Genomic DNA, 23,205 nt, shown 5'->3' on the forward strand with positions numbered 1-23,205 from the left:
AAGTGTCACTCTCACAGCCACCCATATGGACAATTTTGGAGTATTTCGGATTTTGGAATTCCAGATAAAGAAAGCTCAATCTATACTAAGCAATTATTTATAGAAAATCAATTGGGTGTAGAGAAAACTTAATATATTTAATTTTTAGAACATCAAAAGTTTGCCAGAACACAAAAATTACACAGCCCTTGCTCTATTAGTTAGCTAAGCCATACTTCACAACAGGGATGAGTGGAGAGAGTGGGTCGAGGTGAATTTTCACCACTGCACAAGGCCGCACAATCCTGAAAACTGGCTACAGTGAAACTGGAAGTAGCTGTTTCTTTTTCATTGCTGGAGATTGTAAGTGTATTTAAACTATATGCTATTCCTTGGCACTGTTTGAATGTGTAGGATCTGGCTAGTTGCAAAAAGGTGCATGGGTGCTTTAGATTGTTCAGCTCTACAAGTTTAGTACTGTTTTGTTGCATGTTGCTATATTTGATGGAAGAATAATATTAACAGTGGTTTTCTTCCCAGAATAAAATACTCAGCCATGAATAAGAGTTCCCTATTTATCAAACTCTGCCCATGGTTATTGTTTGAATTTTAAAATGTTAGTTTTAGTTTTATACTGTTCAATCTTGTTTTAAGGATAGTCTACTGTATGCCACTTTGATTGCTTGACAAAAAGCGTTATAAAAATAAAAATTTTATTATTATTTTATTTTCTTTCTGGAAAACTGAGGAAGGCTATACCTTGAGCCTTCAAAGAGTATTTGTAAGAGTGCAAATTATTGAGTCATTTTATGTCACAGGTACATGCCTTGGCTGCAGGCGGCATAGACAATCTTCTTACCCTAGACTTGCAAAAGTATAAACCATTTACACATTCTGTGGCAGCAGAAATGGGAGTTAACATGGCCTCTCAGTTCAGATGGAAAGTTGGGGAACTCGAATTTGAAGCACTGATGAGGATGCTGGACAACCTGGTGCGTGTACAACACTTCTTAATACTATATGGAATTGTGCCAGAAATAAATGATGTATCTTTCTTTTTCCAGTAAACAGGGATCTTCACCTATATTATGAAGTAGGTTTAAGCTTGTTTTCACCGTATGTTGTTTTTGCTCTCTGTAAAACTCCTCTCACTATTTTCATATAACTGGATGGAGGGATGGATTCAAGAATGTATCCTTGCCTTCTATAATATGTCCGAGGTTTTTGTTAATGGAATTTTAAAGCAAATTTAAAATAAATTTAAATATTAACTCTGTCATAAATAAATACAAATAATATTTTTTTAAAAAAAGAAGAAGTTTAAAATGTATTAAAATTGTAAAATCAGTAGAAACAATAAATCTTGGCTTTATAAAACACATCAAATGAAATTAAATGTCCTTATTTATTTATTTACAGTATTTATACCCACTCTTCAGCCACAAAGGCTTTCAGAGTGGCTAAATGTCCAAAGACATTTCCTGGCACAAAATGACATCAAGATAAATGCTAGGCAAGTTTCCCTTTGGAAGAGCATTCTGTAATGGAGAGAATACCACTGAGAAGGCCACCTTCTACGAGTGGCTACTTTGCCACAGATGGCATGGGAAGGCTTCCAATCTGGATCTTGAGATATGACATATGATAAGAGGTTTAAGAAAAGGAAACACAAACCTGTCAACTGTTATGTTGAGTTGCATGTCTTTGTACTTTCAAGCATTCACTTGCAGTAACACACATGAATGCTTAATTTGTACTCTGTTGTACACTTGACATGCAAACCATGTTGTGGTACTAATTGATAGATTGGATTTGTCATCCTTTTAATCAGAACATTGGACCAATTTGTAGAGAGCCTTTGTCATGGTTGGAAATGACAGACACCAGGCTTCCATCCTGTTTTGACTAATCAACCAATAACTCAATTGGGTTATGGTTGAGGCAATAGTTAAGCATTTTATCAATATTAGAATTTTCCCTCTGCCTCCCTCTCTTTCTCCTTCCCTTAACTTGATGCTCTCTAGATCCTAACAGCATGATCAGTGGTGATGGCAGTTGTAGCCCAAACTATTTGGAGGACATCAGTTTGGAGGAGAGTAGTGTAGGGATTCACATCCTTTCCATAGGGCCTGTCCTCCAAAGTTCTTACATTACTGAGAATGTTCTACAGCCACTTTTGTGATAGTTCACAGGTGATGCTATAGATGTCTACACTATTATATAGATTGTTACTAAGAAGACAGTGCCACAGTATAAGTCTGAAATATGTCGCTGTCACTTTACAGCTAGATTTAAAGTACAGTGGATCCTTGTTATACGCTGGGGTTTGGTTCCAAGATCCCCCGTGTATAACAAAATCCGTGTATGCTCAAGTCCCATTAAGTATAATGACATAGCAAAATGGTGTCCCTAATAAAAAATGGAACATCAAGGTAAATTTATACTTTTTTGGAACATTTTCAAACCGTGTATGCTTGAATCCGTGTATAAAAAATCCGTGTATAAGAAGGGCCGACTGTAATGTTGAAGGCAATTTGTACTGGTTTTGTATTCATTGGGAGGAGGGTGAAATTTTGAACTGAAAATCACAAATGAATTAGCATTAATTTTATGAACAAGGTTTTTGTAATGATCAAGTAAAATAAATTTATGTTCCCCCCATTCTTCTACAGGGTTACAGAACAGGCTATGCTTATCGGCAACCCCTAGTAAGGGAAAAACCTCGGCACAAGAGTGATGTTGAGATTCCAGCCACCGTTACTGCCTTTTCCTTTGAAGATGATTCTGTTCCAATTTCCCCTCTCAAATTCTTAGCACAAAAACAGCAACGAGAGAAGACAAGGTGGTTAAACTCACCAAATACATATTTAAAAGTGGATGTTCCGGAAGAATCCCGGAATGGTGAAACAAGTCCTCGGACTAAAACCACAGTAAGCTATTTGTTGTGATGCATATGGAATGTCCTAAAATAGATGAGACTAGAGCTTGGAATTTCAGGGTCTTACATGATGGCAGTGATGGTTTGAATAATGAAAATGCAAAACATTCTCCCCACTTAAAATGCTTCACTTAAAAAAATCTATGTCCGTCTGAATCAGAAGGTCTTTCAGATTTCTAGTTCTTCTGAAATAATCTGAGGTGGCTCACTGTACCCATAAATGTGATTGACCAGTGTTTGTAAAGGATTCTTTGTAACCCATACTCTGGGTAAGAGGATACTGTCAGGACACAGTATGGAAAATCAGAATCCTGTTAGCAAGGATTCTCCCTTCCCTGGGATACCAGAATGGCCCCCTCTTTGTTGTCCTTCCACCAGCAGGTTAAGACCTTTTTGTTTATACAGGCATTTAAAACAGAAAGTTTTTAAAGAACATCTTAGGTGTGGTGTATTGTTTTAAGGTGTATGATTTTTAAGTTTTATTTTTTTTAATTGTATTCTATGTTTAAACAAATGATCTATTTTAATATTGCAATATTTTAATTCCATTTTAATTGTCACTTTTGTAAGTTTTTAATTGTACTGTGTTTTTAGAGTATAAGCCGCTTTGGGTCCCAATTCTAGGAGAAAAGCGGAATATAAATTAACATAATAATGATAGAATTCCAAAATTAAGCCGTATTGGTCTGTGAAATCAGTATGTAGAGAAATCTTTTAGCACCTTTGAGACTAACTAAATTGGCAGCATGAGCTTTCGTAGACTTAAGTCTACTTCCTGAGATGCATTTGGTCCAAATATACATATATATATTATATATATTTGAAGATTACATTCACTAGTTACAAAAGAAAACAAGTGGGAGGTGATAAAATATCTGTTGAATTTAAGACAGACTTCATTATCTTACACACTTTATCATGCAGAATGCTGGTATACCAAAAATTAACATTCGTGGTAGCTAGGTTATGTGTTCTGCTTCATTTATATATAAAGCGTATTGTTTTCCTCACACTATGAGTTCTTTAAAACAAACATCAATGTATTAGACAGTGGTTCCAGCACAGAGTTGGAGCCAGACATTACTGGAGAGTGAGTGTGGATTTTGGTAGTGTGTGAATGTACCCTAGGTAGTGTGTACCCTAGGTTTCTAAAGAAACTTGACTGTGCATTCAGTCTCAAGTCACTGTCACATGAGTCATAGAATCAGTTTGTTTTGTGGGATCAGTCTTCTCAATAGGTTGATAATATGTAGCATCTTGAAGATGCCCCACAATCTTTTGAAAGTATTTATCTCTGTTCTCTAAGCTGATTGCTCCATGCTTATCAGCTTCCTTAATAACCACCACTGAATAATTTTCCAGCATGTTCTGATCTTTCTTCAAGAATTTATGCCATGTTCTCCCCCAAAACTCCTCCAGATTAAATATGTTCCCAATGAACAAATGTTGATAAACTTAAGTGTGTGAATTATTACAAGAGGACACAAACTGCAACATAGACTAAAACAGATGAGACCCAGATGAGACATTTGTTAAATCAGGAAGTGAACTGTAAGGATCATTTCCTGTCATAAAAAAAAGACCTCTTCGGTACCTAAAATAGCCAAGGAGAGTGGGAACATGGCAAAAATGATACACTCCACATTAAACAAAAAATGTTTAATTTTTTCATGGGAGATGGAGCAGGGAGCTGCGGTTCTCCAAAGTCTGGGGAGGCCAGTGCCCCTGAGAGTTGCCCACCACTATACTAGTACCTTTGAAACAGGATTAATATGCAGTTAGTCAAAGATTAAACTGCATAGATCCATACAGTTTTCCTCCTTCCCTACCTGTCTCATATAGGTCATAGTTTACTGGTATAGCAAATGGGGCCCAGTTTGAACCCTGACATCTAAAGAGAAAGATGGGAAATATGATCCCTGGGAAGCTGCTGCAAGTTGGGGAAAACAATACAGGCAGCAAGGACCCGGCTGGTATAAGACAGCTTCCTGTGTTCCTTCTATCTAGATGGAAGCAACCTTACATCTTCTGAGTGCAACTGGCACGCAGCAGTGATTTAAGACCAAGCAGGTTTGGGATCTTACAACATAACAGCTGTAGGAAGAGAGTTTGAAGTAAAATTGCTTGTGGGTATGCATTAAATACCTTTGTTGTAGGTTGTTCTTGATCAAAGACAAACAGTCCCCCCTGCCCTTTTCTAGAAAATGTTACAATGTAGAGAACTCCCATTGTCTTAAAGGCAGTGTTTTACTCTATCCATATTATTTAGATAGTATGCATTAAAAAAAAGTATTATGTAGGGCAGGGCAGTTATCATGCAGTTGGCTGCATCAGAACATTAGCTGTAGTTCTCCACCTGGTGGTTGTTCAGTAAATTCCACTTTTCAAAATGAATACAGGTTGAATCTCCCTTATCTGAAATACATGGAACCAGAAGTGTTTTAGATTTTGGATTATTATTTTTTTTTTAGTTTAAAATACCCATATATTCGCATATACATACACAAGGATATATTTTGGAGATGGAAGCCAGGTCTAAACACAAATTTCATTTATGTTTCAATAGATACCTTATTGGATCTACATAGTTTAAAGTAGTTTTATACAAAATTTTAATTTTTTTTTTTTGCATGAAACAAAATTGGCAGACAGCAAGCCATCAGAAAGCAAAAATGTCACTGTCTCAGCCACCTATGAAAAAATTTCTGGGTTTTGGAGTATTTCAGCATTCCGGAGAAGGGAAATTCAACCTGTATTCAGGAAGCAGACAAATGAGAAGTACTGCATTAAAGAAACATTTAAACAATAGCTACAGAAATAACGTGTTACATTTTGTCCTTTTGAATAGTATCCAGGCAGTAGAGATATTACAAGTACTTAAAACGTATGCCTGCCGAATTGAAATTCTAATTTCAGAATTCAAAAATTCTAATTTTAGATATTTAAAATATCTCAAATCTGTTCTAACTAAAGGACCAGTAAATATTAATGTCCTTATGAAGTGTTAACACTGCAGGCATGGTTAATCTGCAGCCCTGTGGATAATATTGGACTGCAAGTACCAATAGAGCTACTGGGAATTGCACCCCAGCAACATCTGTACAATGTGTTTCCTATTGTGAAGAACTGGAAAGCAAAGCTACATGGCTAAGTAAAGTGTGGGCTGCAACAGACGCCCGCTTCCGAGCATCTTGGGAATGTGGCATTTACACACCGCATGCTCCAAAGCTGCCCGGAACCTGCCTGGCTGGCAAGATGTGGGTGGCTTCAAGATGCTCCAATGGCATGGCGTTTACACGCACTGCCAGTGCATCTTGAAATCAACTTGGAGCTCTGGCAGGGCTGGAAAAGGCAGCCCTTTGCTGACCCAAACAGGAGAGCATCTTTTCTGCTCCTATTTGGGCTGGGTTCAGGGTGGATTGGGGCTGCAGCATGTGCTTGCCGCAGCCCCAATGCATCTTTGGCAGGGGTAGCTTTAAGCCACCCATTCCTGGCCATCTGTTCCAGCCCTGAGTAGTCCATGTAAACAAGTGCAAACTCACTGTGGTCTTCTGCAACTACTAAACTACAAACTTTTGCTTAATAATAATCTCTTCTCTTATGACTATATGTTTTTGTTTTTTCTTACCCAAGTGGATAAAAGCTGAAGACTCATCTAAGATTACTGGAGGAACTCCAATCAAAATTGAAGATCCAAACCAGTTCGTCCCCCTGAATACAAACCCAAGTGATGTATTAGAAAAGAGAAATAAGGTATAGTAGATTCCATAAAGATCAGTAGAGGGATGTAGTTAAATTTTCTTGTTTGAGTGGTTTTAAAAATGGTTTCATAGTGGACATTGCTCATGGGGCTTTTAAAGTGCAAGGAAGCAACTTTGGTGATACTGATCGTATGATGATGCCTTCAGCTAATACCTACCCAGTCCCCTGCACATCCATTTCCATTCACAGGGGAAACTCATGAATGACCAGGCAATTGTGCAAGTCCCTAGGTTTGAAACATCGCTTCCAGGGCAGAATTGCAAGTCATGTGGCATCACAGTGTCCCCTCCCCCCACCTGCCCTTCACTTTTCCAAAGTATCCTAGACCTGTTACAGACTGCCAAAATAAAGCTGCTTCGGGTCTCTTTGGAGGTATGCTATTTAAATGATGCATGCATCCTAAGAATCCGAAAGCTGCACCAAAACTGCACTCCAGTGCTTAGGAATGGAGTGTGGCTTTGGCGCGACCTCCGGACTCTTAGGACCCATGCATCATTTAAACAGCATACCTCCAAAGAGACCCGAAGCAGCTTTATTTTGGCAGTCTGTAACAGGCCCTAGTTACTTATTTATTTTTTTAACTTTAATGAAGCAGCAATGCTCCAGAATTGTGCAGAAAAGGAGAAAAACAAAATCAAAACTCCCTAAAGGCATGCTGGGTAGGGAAAGGCAGGGTTAAGGAAGAGTTTAGGAAGAGAGTGTGATGGGGCAGCAGCCCTGGTTGTGTGATTGACTGAGTGCAATGAGGGATGGCTGCAAAGCAGTATGTTGCCATTTTATATTTTCTTGAATGACTGTTGTTAGAATGGGGCTGGTGTGATAGCATCCAATGTTCAGGATATGATGGGAGTTTTAAATTTAGATTGAAGGCAGCCTTGGAGTACTATTAGAATAGCACTAACAGAATGCTTAGTGGTCTCTGATATTTCCATAAATATTTTTGCGAAACATTTTGTTTCAACACCATCCAAAAATCCCATTCTAATTATGAACTATGAAATTATGTTTTGGCTTGGGTCCAACCTATCTTCGGGACCGCCTCCTTCCATATAATCTTCCCCGCACACTTAGATCCTTGGGGAAAAATTTGTTACATCCTTGTAAAACAAGGCTGTCCAAGACCTCCCAGAGGACCTTTTCAGCTATTGCACCCAGATTGTGGAATGGTCTGCCGGACGAGATCCATCATATTACCACTCTAAACAGCTTTAAAAAAGCTATAAAGACGGATCTCTTCCGGCAGGCCTTTCCCGAATAGTTCTCCGGCCATCAGAAGGAAAATCTAATTGCTGGCCTCTGACTTCACCACAGTTTATTGTATTGTTTTTAATTTTGCTTTATGTTTTAAATTCCACATTGTTTAATTGTATTTTAAGCAGTGGGTGGGTTGAGGGTTCGGACTGTGTATTTTAATCTTGTAAGCCGCCCCGATTGCATTTTGTAGAGAGGCGGGATATAAATAAATTTTGTTGTTATTATTATTTGAAAAGCATTTTCTTTACTCTATTTTTAATATTGCAGTAGTTTTCCCTCTTTCTTTTTAGTCATCAAGGAGGAGGTAAACAATTCCCACAAGAGATGGCCAGTTCTGCTAGCATGATCCCTGCTGTTCTATGCCTCTTTGGTTCCCAGTCAGCCAGTGTATTTAACAATAGCAAAAAAGAATAATGACAAGGGATTCTTTGTAAGCTCAGACTGCTGGCTGCTTTTTCTCCCCAATGTATTCTTTGATATTCATATGAATTCGAGCTACACCCTGGGAAATGATTGTTCTGCCAGATACATAATGTTTCATCCAGAAATTCTGAGAACATCTAATTCCACATCTGCTAGTGATCAAAGGGCTACGCCACTACCCTGAGAGAGTCAACTTGGTTCAAAAGAGATTACTAACTCTTACTTGGAAAGGATTAACTCAGCAATGTCACCCAGACATCAACTCAGAATAGTATTACCAGTTCTAGGCATGAAGCTTTCTTAGACAGAATCTGTCTAAGAAAGCTCCGTACCTAGAACTTGTAATATCAGAGGAAGTCAATGGAAAACTACATCTGAGGATTCCTTGCCTAAGAAAGCCCTATGAGATTCATAGGGTTGCCATAAGTCAACAGGTGATTGGAAGGCACATACACACTCATAGTGTCAAAATTGGAAGTTATGTTTCACTTTACTTTTTTGGTATCACTGGCTATGTGCACTGTAGAGTTGTAGCATCTTGACTGGGAGTTCTAGTAGTTGAAATCCAAAATAATAATAACAACAACAGTAACAACAATTTCTTTTCCAAGCTCTAGGCTTCAGTATGGATGAGGTTGAAAGTGGGTTAGACTCAATCTGTGGAGTTTAAAATTACATAGACATGCTCACAGTTAGGCATAGTGCAAAACTAATAAGCTGCCAACACTAAGAATGCCTTAAAACTGTAAAATTTATAGTGTAAATGTATATACATTTTGCTTAAGAATTCCCTGGATTTTATGAAACTCATTACCCTTGATTCAGAAATCTTGAGTATGAAATAAGTCTAATAAGACAAAGCTAAGACAATAAGACAAAGTTTAATGTTGAGTTATAAATATAAAAACACCCAAATGCACACTGAAGCAAAAATATTAAAATGCTGTCATTTGCAAGGATCTGCAAGCATTTTAGACTGTACGATCCAGAATAAAAACAAAGAACAATAAGTTGGTAGATTTGACCGACCTTCTGTTTTCTGGACCCAGGTCTTTCATTCCTGGTATTTCAATGAATTTGCGAGTTGGGGTACTAAAAAAACAAAAAAAGCGCACTATTTTTTTTTCTTCACTAGATTCGGGAGCAAAATCGGTATGACTTAAAGACTGCAGGTCCACAGTCTCAGTTGCTTGCTGGTATTGTGGTGGATAAAAAGCCTAGTGCTGTAAGTATATACACTGTCCGGAATAAAAACATAACTTACCAAGCATGTAAAGCATTTATACTTGAAGTTGGTCTTGTCACATCTGCAGGTGTTCGTTGCCTTGCATTTGTGAAAGCTCCTTCAAAGAAAGAAGTGGGGTACAGTGTGTTCAGTGAATTATGGGTGCAAAAACTTTAAGTTTATTTCAGAGAAACCTGTCTCAAAGTGTGATCTTCTTAATAATTTGAACAACCTTTCTGGGTCCTAAAGTTTAAAACCTAAACTCCAGATTTCTCTGAAGATGCCAGCCACAGATGCTGGCGAAACGTCAGGAAGAAACTTTTCTGGAACATGGCAACATAGCCCTAAAAACCCACAAAAAACTATGGATGCCAGCCATGAAAGCCTTCAACTTTACATTTAAAACCTAAAGTTTGTTTCGTCTTTACACTGGCCTGGCATGCTGATTAAAGCACCCTTTCATGTCTTCATAATTGTTCATTAACTGAGGATAATTTATGTCTTGAAGGCTGTTTTTTATATGCTTCTGTGTTTAAGATTCCTGTTTAAAGAATGTTATTACTAATTTTTGCAAGATTTGGGGATTTAGTGTTTGTTTGCCTGTACTGTTTTTTTTTCCATTTTGTTTTGTTTTTTGGAGAAGGTGCCTACTTCCTAAAGTATTTTCTCTTACAGCCAGTACAGTTTGAAGAAGATGAGCATGCCCCACCAGCCCCTCCCAACCCATTCAGTCATCTCACAGAAAAGGAACTGGAAGAGTACAAAAAGACAATTGAACGCAAACAACAAGGGATTGAGGGTGAGCACTGTGGGCACCTGAAAGTTTCCAAGATGAGCTTAGGGGAAGTCAATTTGAAATGACAGAATTGAAAATAAATCAAGATTTCTAAACTGCATTCATTGCATTAAGCAATGACAATGGCAATGTCACTAATGTCTATTTTTTAGATTCCTTGTTTACTCATTTATGTTTTGGGAAGAACTCTCATTTCTGTACGTATCCTACATATGTGTGTCCATGCATACTTCTTTGTGTTCTTTGGAAGGCATTATCCGCGTATTCAGATATACGTCTGGAGACCTATTGTAGGCATGGGGAAAACCTGATTGGCCAGGGTCCTTCCTCACATATTCTGTGTACATACAAAATTTTTGTGGAGAGCACCCCTTCCAGTCTACATTTAAATAGATATTTGTTAGGGGAGTATAATAACAGTCAGCAGGACTAGTCCCCATGGTCCCTTCCATTCAATATGTGGGCAAAAGGGCCTCATGCGTACCCTTTATGTTGTGACTAGTATAATTTTGAACATTACACCATCCGTAGAACCTGTTTAAATCAATAGAGATTAAAATTTAAGATTAATAACTGTGATCTGTGGCCCCAAGAGAATTTTTAATTTTGACACTAGGGTAATCAGCTGGATCTTCACTGTTTCAAGATTTCCATCTAGTGAATCAGCATACAAATCCAGAAGAATAATCATTACTGAAACATCAATAATTTGAAATTACATTTATATATATATATATATATATATACACACAAAACCCTTGATTATAATTTATTTTACCATCAGCTTTTATGGATTTCAATCCACTACTTCAGGTGAAGAGGCATATCTGAAGAAATGGATTGAAATCCTTTTTATGTGTAAATAACAGTCTAATGCACTACTAAAGCACACATCCACACACCACCCTCTTTCTGGACAGATCATGTCTTCTTTGCATTATAAACTCAATATAGTATACTCTACTCTTTTTATGGCCCAGCCTGCCTTTCTCCACAATATATCTCAATGAGACATGCACCCTGTATTTTTCTCTAACCATTCCCTGTTTCCTCTTATCTGCTGGCTGCTTTCTTCTGGGCCTTTCCCCTAAATCATGTTTCTTTAGGTCCTTCTCTACTCCATTTAAACCTACTACTATCTCCCTGTTTGCACCTATCACCCAAAAAGGGCTCCCTGAACCAATTTTCTTCTCTACAGTATCATCCCTTGTGTTCCTCACTTCTAAATTCTTACCACATGTGAAGTATGGCTGCATCCATTTGGTGGCATCTGATCTACAGTTGTATGGCTTTCACATATTAGCATATGTCAGCATATGAAAAAAAAAGTTTAATCTTAGTTGAAAGGAATTCAGTATTGTTATCTGGGCTACTTTGATAGTATAATAACTTGGGTTGAAAGGTAAGAATCTTTACATCGTTGCTGAAGCAAAGTAGTTGTCAGTAGTGTATTCTCTTGCCTGTAGTATTAGCATTACAGCTAGCAGTCTTCTAACTTGCCAATATTTCTTATTTTTGAAAGCATAAAGATTCAAAGGTAAAAGTATTGGATTTCAACAACATTTTCACCCATCTCCATTCAAAGCATCTGATAAAGAGTCTTTAATAACACAAGAACTGTCAACTTGGTGTTACCTAACACTAGCATTTCCAGCACTAACGTTGCATAGATTGTTCTGTTTTGTAAGTAACAGCTCCATGGTTAAATCAAAGTATGTTTCACGGAATGCTTTCTTCTAAATATTTGGGGCCATCTTTCGTGTACATTTAATAATGGTTGTTTACTAATATGATGGAATTTATAACCTAACCTAATTCTGTGTTATAACTTTAGCATGGTCAGGTCAGTGCTAGCAAGGTTGCTTGTGTTTTGTATGCACTAATGTACTGATCTTTTTGTGTTCAGTTATTTTGGCATGGCTTTACTAACTCAAGCTCTTGTCCTGCAGATGCTGATCAAGAATTATTCTCAGATGATGGGTCATCTGTTTCACAAATTAACTCTCAAACTCAGTCCCCACAAAATGTCCCTGATAAATTAGAAGGTACACAGTATAATGTTCTCTGCAATATTGTGAGCCTGTTCTACACTGTTTTGCTGGTTATTTTATAATTATTCAGATCAACCAAGGAAAATATAATACCCTTGTCATATGAAAGGCTAAAAGAATGTTGTTGAATCATGTATTTTAAAAATCCATTTGGATTTATTAGAATTTGGGAATCCATTTTAAAATTATATGAATTGCTGGACAGATTTTGGCTGTAATCTCATTTGCCATTCAGAACAGGTCACTTAGAGATAGTACCCACATCACGTTGATGTACGGTTAGTATATTTTGGGGAAAGCATGCACATTTCTTTCCCAGCATTATTTGTGTACCTTGACTCATAATGCCACTTTTATAACAGGCCATGATGTTGCTCTAGTGGGATTATCATTGCATCACATTTTAATGTGAGGTATAGTCTAAATTGTCTAGTTGTGTGCAGGACATGGCTGAAAACTTTGATTCCAAAAAATCCAGTGATTAATACTGCTCATGTGTTAAGCTCTGGTATCTTTTTATTTCAAACAACTGAAGAAAGGGGAGAAATGGAGAAGGATAGGAGACCAGTCCCAAATATTTGACTCTTCCCTCAAAGTCCCAAAGCTCTTTGTAGTGTTGGTGCATAACTGTCAATGCAACAAAGATTAAAATACCTCCCTCTTGTTTTTCCCCAGAAAATAATGGCGATTATCTACAGGAAGCTAACCTCATCTCTATGGATCTTCCAGTTGTGGTGATGAATGGTAAAGAAGATGCGCATGATGTGGAAGAGGATCTTGCACAGAGAGTCAGCCAGTTAACCACTACTGTAGAGAATGTAGAGATTACAATTAAGACCTCTGAAAAGATTGAAGAGGCCCTTTCTCCTGAAGGCTCTCCTTCCAAATCACCTTCAAAGAAGAAGAAGAAATTCCGTACTCCATCTTTCCTAAAAAAGAACAAAAAGAAGGAAAAGGTGGAAGCCTGAGGCTACCTGGCACAATTCAAATCCACATTTTAGTCAGCCATTAACATGGTCAAGTTAGGTGGGGTTATGCAGGAAACTGGGCCTTAACCTAAGTACTGAACTGGAAAAAAAATAGAATCAGTTTTTCTGTTAATCAAGCAAAGAATTCATCTCTTAATTAGTATGAGGGTTTGAAATATTGAATAGTTCCACCACAAATTAACACTGGCAGGTGTTCCAAGATAGCACTATAGTAATTTCAGATACCCTTATGGTAGCAAGTAATGCATGGAGATTTTTCTCAACTAGAAAATCTTCAATACAGTTTCACTAAGGTAGCTGTTGAGTTTATCAGATAATGTTTTGAGTATTTTTAATCTACTGCCTCACTGTGTAATTGGATGATACTTCTTTGTATTGTGATCTTGACCATAGCATTTGTTTCGTTCCTTCCTCAGATGGTGCCTCTCACCACATCTTTTCAAGAGTAGGTCATTTATTATACACTGGCACATAATATTAGAGGGAGAAACTGTAAAAGGAATTGCATTTGGAATTTTACAGATTCTGTAAAGAATTGCATTCATCTACAATAATGTTTGCCAAATATTTCATTTTAGTAAGATATAATTTTTTGGAAACTTTTTTTATTCTATCAGTTGGGGGGGCAGGGAGAAAGCCCTTATTTTTCAATAAAGGGGATTTTATACGCTTAACATTGATAACTTAGTTTAACTATGGCAAAACAGAAGAAGAATTTTATATGTTGAAATTTTTGTATACCACTCAATATAAAGTATTATAGGCATGTAAACCAAGCATTTAACAGTAGAACGTATTTAAGGATGCTTGGTGTAGAGTATACCTAAATATAATTCAGGAGTCCAGAGCCTCTGATACCAGATGTTGAAATCATATAAATTTAACTGGATTCAGGTTTAAATCTTGCTATATTTTTTTCTCCTCATAGTATTGCTTTCAAATGAAGAAAAATAATCTTGTTGATCTTTGGCCTGTACGAGGCATGTCCCAGCTTCATTTTATCCTTTTGAGGTTACTTCTGCCAGAAGTCCAGGTAAAATCTCAAGGCAGAGTTTTGGGGAGTTGTTGGTCAAGTTGAATCCACAATATGTTTTTTTCTCTCTTTGTTTTGAGACTCTCGGTTTCAGGTCTTGTGAGATCATAGGAGACAAAAGGCTGTGTTCAATACACAGAATAGTAGGCCCATAGTGTGAAAAGTTGTGTTGCTGATGAGCAATGCATAACTGACTACAAGCAGCTCAGTGGCTCTACACTTGCCTGAGATTCTTGTGCAACCATATTTTGGGCACCACTCTGTGTGGCAATGATCCCAGTAGCAGGGAAAAGAACAGTGTCTTTTAACTGACACTATATAGCCATTTAGGTGCAGGGAAAATGCACATATCCACATGACAGATGTGCTTCCTTGAATGGAGTCTGGATCCAATGTAGAGATTTAGAAACAACTGAGTATGTGTTGCACTATCAACTAGAAGGGCCCACAACCAAATGAAGGAGACAAAATTGAAAAAGGGAAAGTGAAATGGAAAGATTAAGGGGGTGGAGTTAAGGAGAGTAATAGCTTGCGAATTATTTTTCATAAAATATATGGTATGAATTTGGGAGTATTTTTATTAAAATTATGGAACAGGAGTTTCATATTTTTAAAATTATAAAACAGTGTATAGTGATTTCTGGGTAGTGCCACACTTTCTCCCCTTTGCTTTAGTAGTTTTTTTATAGGATCATTTAAATCTGGGTTTTCTCATGGAATCATAGAACCAATTAGTGTAGTACTGTAGGTGCCGATTCTGCCACTTGCTCCTCTTTGCTGGTAGTTTTGTTTTGTTTTGGATTTTTTTAAAAAACACAAAGAATGAACCTGTAAATACATGCTAAAACATGAAAAATAATAGAAGGGCCTTTGAATTTCTCTTCTACATCAGTAGCCACAAAAACAAATACAGCTCAAATATCAATGTGACTTCCAGATTGACAGGTAAAATATATACCGTATACAGATTGTTATATATGACTGGGGGGTGGTTTGGCATGCCAAAAATGACTATAGCATGTTTCAGGCTGGGTTAGCTTTGACTGTGTAAGTGTGACAATGCAGCGCTGGAGTGACTCTGGAAATGATATTCTGGATATCTCAAAATACTGGAATAAGTGTGTTCTTTTTGAAAAAAATAGTGGGAATCTCTAAGTTGCTTAATTTTGTTTATGTTCTACATTTTTTGTGTTGTATTACAACATATGTAGAAAAAGTAACCTGTGAACTATGCTTTTCATAACTTTTAAAAAATATATCTAAATGAATGCAATGTGCATAAATATTTTTTAAAAAATGCAACCGTGAACTATTTGCACCTTTTTTGCTAATGCCTCTATTTACTTGCTTTGGCATAAAGAATGAGCCAGCCAACCTGTGTCCTGTGGAAAAAAAAGATATATAAATGTTGTTGGAAATTGCTCATAGATGTAATGCTAATTAATGTTAAATCACAAATAAACAGTATTTTAAATAGATAGATTTTGGAAGCTGTTTATTCTTTGTAATGTTCCTCAATACAGGAAAGTGTAACATGCATCTAGTGAAAAGGAGTCATGTGCCAGAGAGATGGGGAATGTGGCCTGCCAGCTATAAGTAAATAGTCTGGAATAAGTCTTTCCATTCAATAAAAAATAAAAGGGAAGGAATCACAAAATTATCACATGGCAAATGATAGAGATGTACAGTCATCCCTCCATATTTGCAGCTTTGATATTTGCGGATTTAATTATTCACGGATTTAATTAATATGTTTTCTCTAGGAATATCTAGGTCCTCCAGCACAACTCTATGGTCAACTTTAACTAAAAGTTGCACTGAAAGCCCTAGAGATTCCTAGAGATAATACTCTACTAGGCCTTTGTAGCTCCTCCAGGGCAGTTCTATGGTCAGTGTCTGTCGGACATCAACCACAGAGTTGCACTGTAGGGCCTAGAGATACCTAGAGAGGTGTCCCCTCAGTAAAAACATGGTGTTTTTGTTATTTGCAGTTTTTCCATATTCACGGGGGTCTTCTGCCCCTAACCCTAACAAATATGGAGGGACAAGTGTACTTTTCATTTACCTACCATTCTCTGAGACAGCCAGGATGGGATAGTAGTTTTCGCACTCAAATCCTGGCTTGGGCATGGAAACCCCCTGGATAACCTTGGGCAAGTCACTCTCTCAGCCTCAGAGGATGGTCATGGCAAACCCCCTCTGAAGAAACTTGCCAAGAAACGCCCATGATAGGTGGGCCTTAGCATCACCATAAGTTGGAAATGACTTGAAGGCACACAACAACAACAATCATTCTATCTCCCTGCTGCAGAAAGTATAGAAAAATTGTAGTCATATTATTTAAATCAGTAATGGGAAAAGTGGGGGCCTGCAGCCCCTGACACACAATAACTACTACTACTATTACTACTTCCAGTTTATTTATAAAGTGCCATAAATTTGCACACAGCGCTGTACATAATACACTTGCCATTGATATGTAAGTAAATCACGAGGGAGTGAAGTGGCCCATTTTTTAAAAACCTATCCATTGTTCAAAGCCAGAAATAGCCTTACTGATACTGATCCCCCACCGCTGCCACCATTTTTATGTTCCCCATTGATCATTCATACATCCCTAAAATTGACCCCAGATTCACCCTGTTGCCAATACCTATTATATGTAGTCTCTAGGACTGGATACTATGATGCATGTAGATACTTTTAAACAGATATCCCTGTTTAAATACTTAAAGGGATGCCATATTGAGGAGGGAGCAAACTTATTTTCTGCTGCTCCAGAGACTAAGACCCGGAACAATGGATGCAAGCTACAGGAAAAGACATTAGGAGGAACTTCCTGACAGTAAGGGCTGTTCGACAGTGGAACAAACTCCCTCGGAGAGTGGTGGAGTCTCCCTCCTTGGAGGTCTTTAAACAGAGGCTGGATGGCCATCTGTTGGGTATGCTTTGACTGAGAGTTCCTGCATGGCAGGGGGGTTGGACTGGATGGCCCTTGTGGTCTCTTCCAACTCTATGATTTTTTTTAAGTTTCAAGAGTTCCCATTTCAACAGAGGAACTTGAAAACATTTTGTTATGTGCCTTCAAGCCATCAATTTAAGGCAAACCTTTGATAGTATTTAGTTCATTTATTTTTTTGGCAAGATGTTTTCAGAAATTTCCTCTGAGGCTGAGTGTGACTTGTGCAGGGTCCCCTAGTCTGTTTGCATGGCTGAATGGAATTTGAACCCTTCTCTCAAGACTTCTGGTCCAGTACACAAAACCGCTATACTGTGTTTTTCTCTCAAAATGTTTAGGCAGTATCTATTGGAGACTGAGGAAAGTGTAAAGATTGAGAGTAACAAATCAAAATAGTTACCTGCAATATGTTATCGGGGAGGCTGGGTGTGAAAGGTCATAATGAAGTTACATTTCAAAAGTAATATGGTGGGTTACCCGATTTGATGTAATGAAAGATGTTTTTCAAAGCGTATTTTAGGCATTTTTAAAGATGATGATTGTAATTTCAGCAAGTATTTGAAAAGCAAATGAGCAGTACTATTGTTATTTTCATTTATAGCCCATCTGGGACTCAAAGCAGCTTAGATAATATTAAAAATCAGAATAGATTAAAACATACAAAAACATTAGTAGGATTATATAAAAGTGAATTTAAAGAGCAATTAAACAATCTATAGAATTAAAATATTAAAAACTCATTACGAAGCAAGGTACAAATAACAACAAAATAATACACCATTAAAACCCATTGCAATCAATTCCTGAAAGCTTACTAGAATTGAAAAGTTTTCACTTGCTGGCAGAAAGAGAACAAAGAGGGACCCATTCTAGCAATAGTAAGAGATTCCATTCCACACTGGAAGCAACCACCAGGAAGGCTTTCTCCCTCAAATACACCAATTTTTCCTGGGAATCATAGAATCATAGAGTTGGAAGAGACAAGGGCCATCCAGTCCAACCCCCTGCCATGCAGGAAATCCAAATCAAAGCATCCCCAACAGATGGCCATCCAGCCTCTGTTTAAAGACCTCCAAGGAAGGAGAATCCACTACACTCCGAGGGAGTGTGTTCCACTGTCGAACAGCTCTTTTTGTCAGGAAGTTCTTCCTAATGTTGAGGTGGAATCTCTTTTCCTGTAGCTTGCATCCATTGTTCCTGGTCCTGTTCCCTGGAGCAGCAGAAAACAAGCTTTCTCCCTCCTCAATATGACATCCTTTCACATATTTAAACAGGGCTATCATATCACCTCTTAACCTTCTCTTCTCCAGGCTAAACATCCCCAGCTCCCTGAGTTGTTCCTCATAGGGCAAGGTTTCCAGACCTTTCACCATTTTAGTCGCCCTCCTTTGGACACGCTCCAGTTTCTCAATGTCCTTTTTGAATTGTGGTGCCCAGAACTGGACACAGTATTCCAGGTGGAGCCTGACCAAAACAGAATATAGTGGTACTATTACTTCCATTGATCTGGACACTATACTTCTATTGATGCAGCCTAAAATCGCATTGGCCTTTTTAGTTGCCGCATTACATTGTTCAGCTCCAAGCTGTCTTGGATGAAGCCGATTATCTAGACCCATTTCAAACTGGCTTTAGGACAGGCTTTGGGGTTGAGACTGCCATGGTTGCCTTGACCGACGATCTGCGTCTGAGCATTGACAGAGGGAGCGTGACCCTGTTGGTGCTCTTAGACCTCTCAGTGGCTTTTGATACTATAGATCACGGCATCCTCTTGGACCGCCTGAAGGGGTTAGGTATCGGGGGCACTGCTTTGCAGTGGTTCCGGTCCTTCCTCTCGGGCAGGTCTCAGAGGGTGCTACTTGGGGACTATAGCTCCAGTAAGAGGTACCTCACTTGTGGGGTTCCTCAGGGGGCTATTTTGTCCCCGATGTTATTTAACATCTATATGAAGCCGCTGGGTGAGATAATACGGAGTTATGGTGCTGGGTGTTATCAGTACGCTGACGACACCCAAATCTATTTCTCCGTATCTCGTTCGTCGGCCTCGAATTCCGATGGCATCTCTTCTCTCAATGAATGTCTTCAGGCGGTAATGGACTGGATGAGGAAAAACAGATTGAAACTGAATCCAGACAAGACGGAGGTGCTCATGGTAGTGGCCCCGAAACCAAGAATTGGGTTGCAACCTCCAGTCCTGGATGGGGTCACACTCTCCTCCAGCGACTGTGTTCGCAGTCTGGGGGTGCTCCTTGACTCGTCGCTCCTGATGACAAATCAGGTAAATGCGACGGTCAGGAGTGCCTGTTATCAGCTTCAGCTGATACGCCAGCTGCGCCCTTTTCTGGAAGTAAGGGATCTCGAGACGGTTGTGCACGCGCTGGTAACCTCACGCCTTGACTTCTGTAATGCACTCTACATGGGGCTACCCCTGTGCTTGACTCGGAAATTACAGCTGGTTCAAAACATGGCAGCCAGGCTTGTGTCAGGTACATCTAGGAGGGACCACATTACTCCGGTTTTGAGGTCCCTCCACTGGCTGCCTAGCAGCTTCCAGGCCCAGTACAAGGTGTTGGTTATCACCTTTAAAGCCCTAAATGGCTTGGGTCCAAGCTATCTTAGGGACCGCCTCCTCCCATACAATCCTCCCCGCGCTCTTCGGTCCTCTGGGAAGAACTTACTGCAGCCTCTAAAATCTAGGCTTGCAGCGACCTCCCAGAGGGCGTTCTCTGCTGTCGCCCCCAAACTCTGGAACGACCTGCCAGATGAGATCCGTCAGATAACATCATTAGACAGCTTTTAAAAAGCGGTCAAGACGGATCTCTTCCGGCAGGCCTTTCCAGATTAACCATCCCGGCCCAGGTTCCCAGGTTCCCTGATTCCCTCATTCCTCCCGTGGCCCCATCTTAGTGATGGTTGAGGATCAACAGAGGGATATCAGGGTTTTTAGTTTTAATTGCTGTTTTTATGCTTGATATTGTGTTTTTAATATGTTATACTATTTAATACTGTCTTAAGGGGAGGAGGGATAAAGGGTTTTTAATTGTCAAATTTTATATTTTACTGTTGTTAACCGCCCGGATTGGTTTGCCAGAGGGCGGTATACAAATAAATATTATTATTATTATTATTATTATTGTTGTTGTTGACTCATGTTCATCTTGTAGTCTACTTGGACTTCTAGATACCTTTCATATGTTGTCTCGTTCAGCCAGGTGTCCCCCATCCTATATCTAACAGAAACACACTTCCCCAGTCCATTTCCCAGCTTAGATCATCCACCAAGGCAACCAAAACTGTCTTCATCCCATAACCAGGCCTAAAGCCATGAAATGGATGTTAGATCACCATCACATCATCTCACTCCTGGAGCAGAGAGGGCACCACCCACTCCAGCACCTTGTCCAAAAATAGAGTGTTGGAAATTAGCCAAAAGTTATCCAGTATAGTAAGAGCAAGGTGTTTGGGGTTTTGTTTTTGTTTTTCAACAGAGGTCTTAAAGAGTCAGACAGTAAAGAGGCACTAACCGCTTCCATTGCCCAGTCTGCTTCTGGCCTGGTTAATATGCTAAGAAGGGAAGAGTTGAAGGGGAGAAAACACCGTGAAATGCAGGAAAATGAGAGATGTATTCTGGGTTTTTGTTGGTTCAATGCTAGAAACTGGCTACAGAAAAAGAGAAACAGAAAAATCAGCTCATGAACGGTTTTCCCGAAACGTGTCAGCAGGACAAATAAAAACCTTTTCCATAACAGCACAGCTCAACATTTTATTCCACAAAAACACCAGAATACATCTCTCATTTTCCTGTAATATTCCAAGAAAGCAGGGATTTATTGCACATAGTGCGTATCTCCCCTCCAGGGAGCCAGACCTCAGGCTGCACAAATTCCTGTTTTGGTGGGAATAAAAGAAAAGTGATAGCAGATCAAAGGCAAAATTGAATTCTACAGTTTGTTTGATACCAGGTTTTTAAGGGGAGCCTCCGCCAATCTGTCACTTATTATTATTATTATTATTAACCTTTATTTATAAAGCGCTGTAAATTTACACAGCGCTGTACATACAATCTTTTTAATTGGACGGTTCCCTGCCCTCAGGCTTACAATCTAAAAAGACACGACACAAAAGGAGAAGGGAAAGGTGGTGGGGAAGGGGCCTCTCTAGTAGGATAATACATATAAAATACATAGCAATACAGGAAATGATTAAATAAAACAGACAACAAAAGAACAACAAAAAGCAAGTGACAATTATGCAATGCCTGGGAACGCTTCTCTGAACAGGATGGTCTTCAGCTCCGTTTTGAAGCTGGTTAAAGAAGAGATGGCTCTTGTTTGCGGGGGAAGAAGGTTCCAGGAGTGAGGGGCAGTGAGTGAAAAGGGGCGAATCCGAGATGGGGCAGAGGAAATCCTGGGCTGGGACAGCAGACCTTGTCTACCAGAAAGGAGGGCCCTAGTGGGAAGGTGAGAAGAAATCACCTCCTAGATCTGTTGGATCGCAAACCCCTCAGGCCACAGTCAGCAATTGGATTGTGGAATTTGTACCCATTTGGAAAGTAACACGTTCGGAAAGGCAGTTTGAGCTCCCATAAGAGTTATTTCAAAGATGCAAAAAACAAAAAGTATTACTTTCAGCAACAAGATCCATATAGTATATGTCATTTTCTTTGCCAATCCTATTGCTTCTAACATTAAAAATAAATACAGGGACAACTCAGTGTGTTCAAAATATTCTGTACACAATGCTAACAGAAACAGATTAGATTTTTGAGTTCACTGTTAATAAATATCCAAAAGACACTGCAGAAATAATCCAGGTTGAGACTGCTTTAACTACCTTGGCTCAATGCTAGGAAGTTCTGGGAACTGTACATTTGGGAGACATTTAGCCTTCTATGTCAGAGAGCCCTGGTGCTACAATAAACTACAATTCCCATGATTCCCTAGCACTTGACAGCACTCTAACTGCCATGGCTCAATGCTAGGGAATCCTGGGAATTGTAGTTTATTGTAGCACCAGAGTTCTCTAAGAGGTGAATGCTAAATTCATTCCAACTCACCCACGTCTCACAATTGCAACTATTGGTCTGTGCACGCATGGGTGTATTCACACACACCCCTTAGATTTTTCCATACAGTATTCTGTTGTGTTAACAAAATATTTTGCACCTATTTGTTGAGCAACTCATATGCAGCAAGCAATAACTGTACTCATTAAATCCATTTCAAGAGCAAATTATAACAAGAAAATGTGGAAAAGTCAAAGGGAGACAAAAATTTTTTTCCAAGGCTCTGTATGTACATTAACAGGTCAGAGGAGATTAGATTGCCAGTACAGTAATCATGGCAGGGCCTAAATACCCTAAGCCACCAGATCATGTCTTATCTTGGAAGCTAAATATGATCAGGATGTAAGACTGCCAATGAATACCAGACGCTGTATACTATATTTCAGAGGAGGAAACTGACAAGCTACCTCTTGAGTATTCCTTGCCTAAGAAAACCCTATGAAATTCATGAGGTCACTATAAATCAACAGGAAATCTAGAAGGCACATACACAGAGACATAGTAATCACAAAGCTGGCATGGTCAGACATAGTTATACAATGAAAGATGGCACAGCCCATGACCATTAGGTGGCACCAGATCCCTTTGGCATTCTGATATTTGTGAGATTAATCCCTTCAAAGACAATTAGCAAGCTGCTTTCAAAGAAAGTATTTTTGTGGAGGCTCTGTGGGCATTATTCCAGCTGCACTTCAAACAGATGAAAGAGAACAGCTGGCTTTTTTGGATGT

General features: G+C 38.9%; 1 protein-coding gene across 9 annotated transcripts in view; it reads left to right on the forward strand.

The window, feature by feature from the left end:
* The window catches only part of ADD3 (adducin 3), a 156,588-nt gene extending 140,660 nt beyond the window's left edge, over nt 1-15,928 (forward strand). For 8 of the 9 annotated variants that reach the window (XM_089509852.1, XM_089509854.1, XM_089509851.1 and 5 more), the window contains 7 exons: nt 798-971; nt 2,652-2,909; nt 6,551-6,670; nt 9,492-9,581; nt 10,257-10,380; nt 12,327-12,422; nt 13,104-15,928. In XM_089509852.1, the coding sequence (XP_089365978.1) occupies nt 798-971; nt 2,652-2,909; nt 6,551-6,670; nt 9,492-9,581; nt 10,257-10,380; nt 12,327-12,422; nt 13,104-13,396 (1,155 nt within the window). In that variant the 3' untranslated portion in view covers nt 13,397-15,928. The remainder of the gene's footprint in view (nt 1-797; nt 972-2,651; nt 2,910-6,550; nt 6,671-9,491; nt 9,582-10,256; nt 10,381-12,326; nt 12,423-13,103) is intronic. The other variant, XM_089509858.1, reaches the window with a different exon arrangement.
* Nucleotides 15,929-23,205: the final 7,277 nt, after the last annotated feature.

This window comes from Sceloporus occidentalis, unplaced genomic scaffold (assembly GCF_023333645.1).
Source record: "Sceloporus occidentalis isolate IW3139 unplaced genomic scaffold, rSceOcc1.0.p SCAF_2, whole genome shotgun sequence".
Taxonomy (NCBI): Eukaryota; Metazoa; Chordata; class Lepidosauria; order Squamata; family Phrynosomatidae; genus Sceloporus; species Sceloporus occidentalis.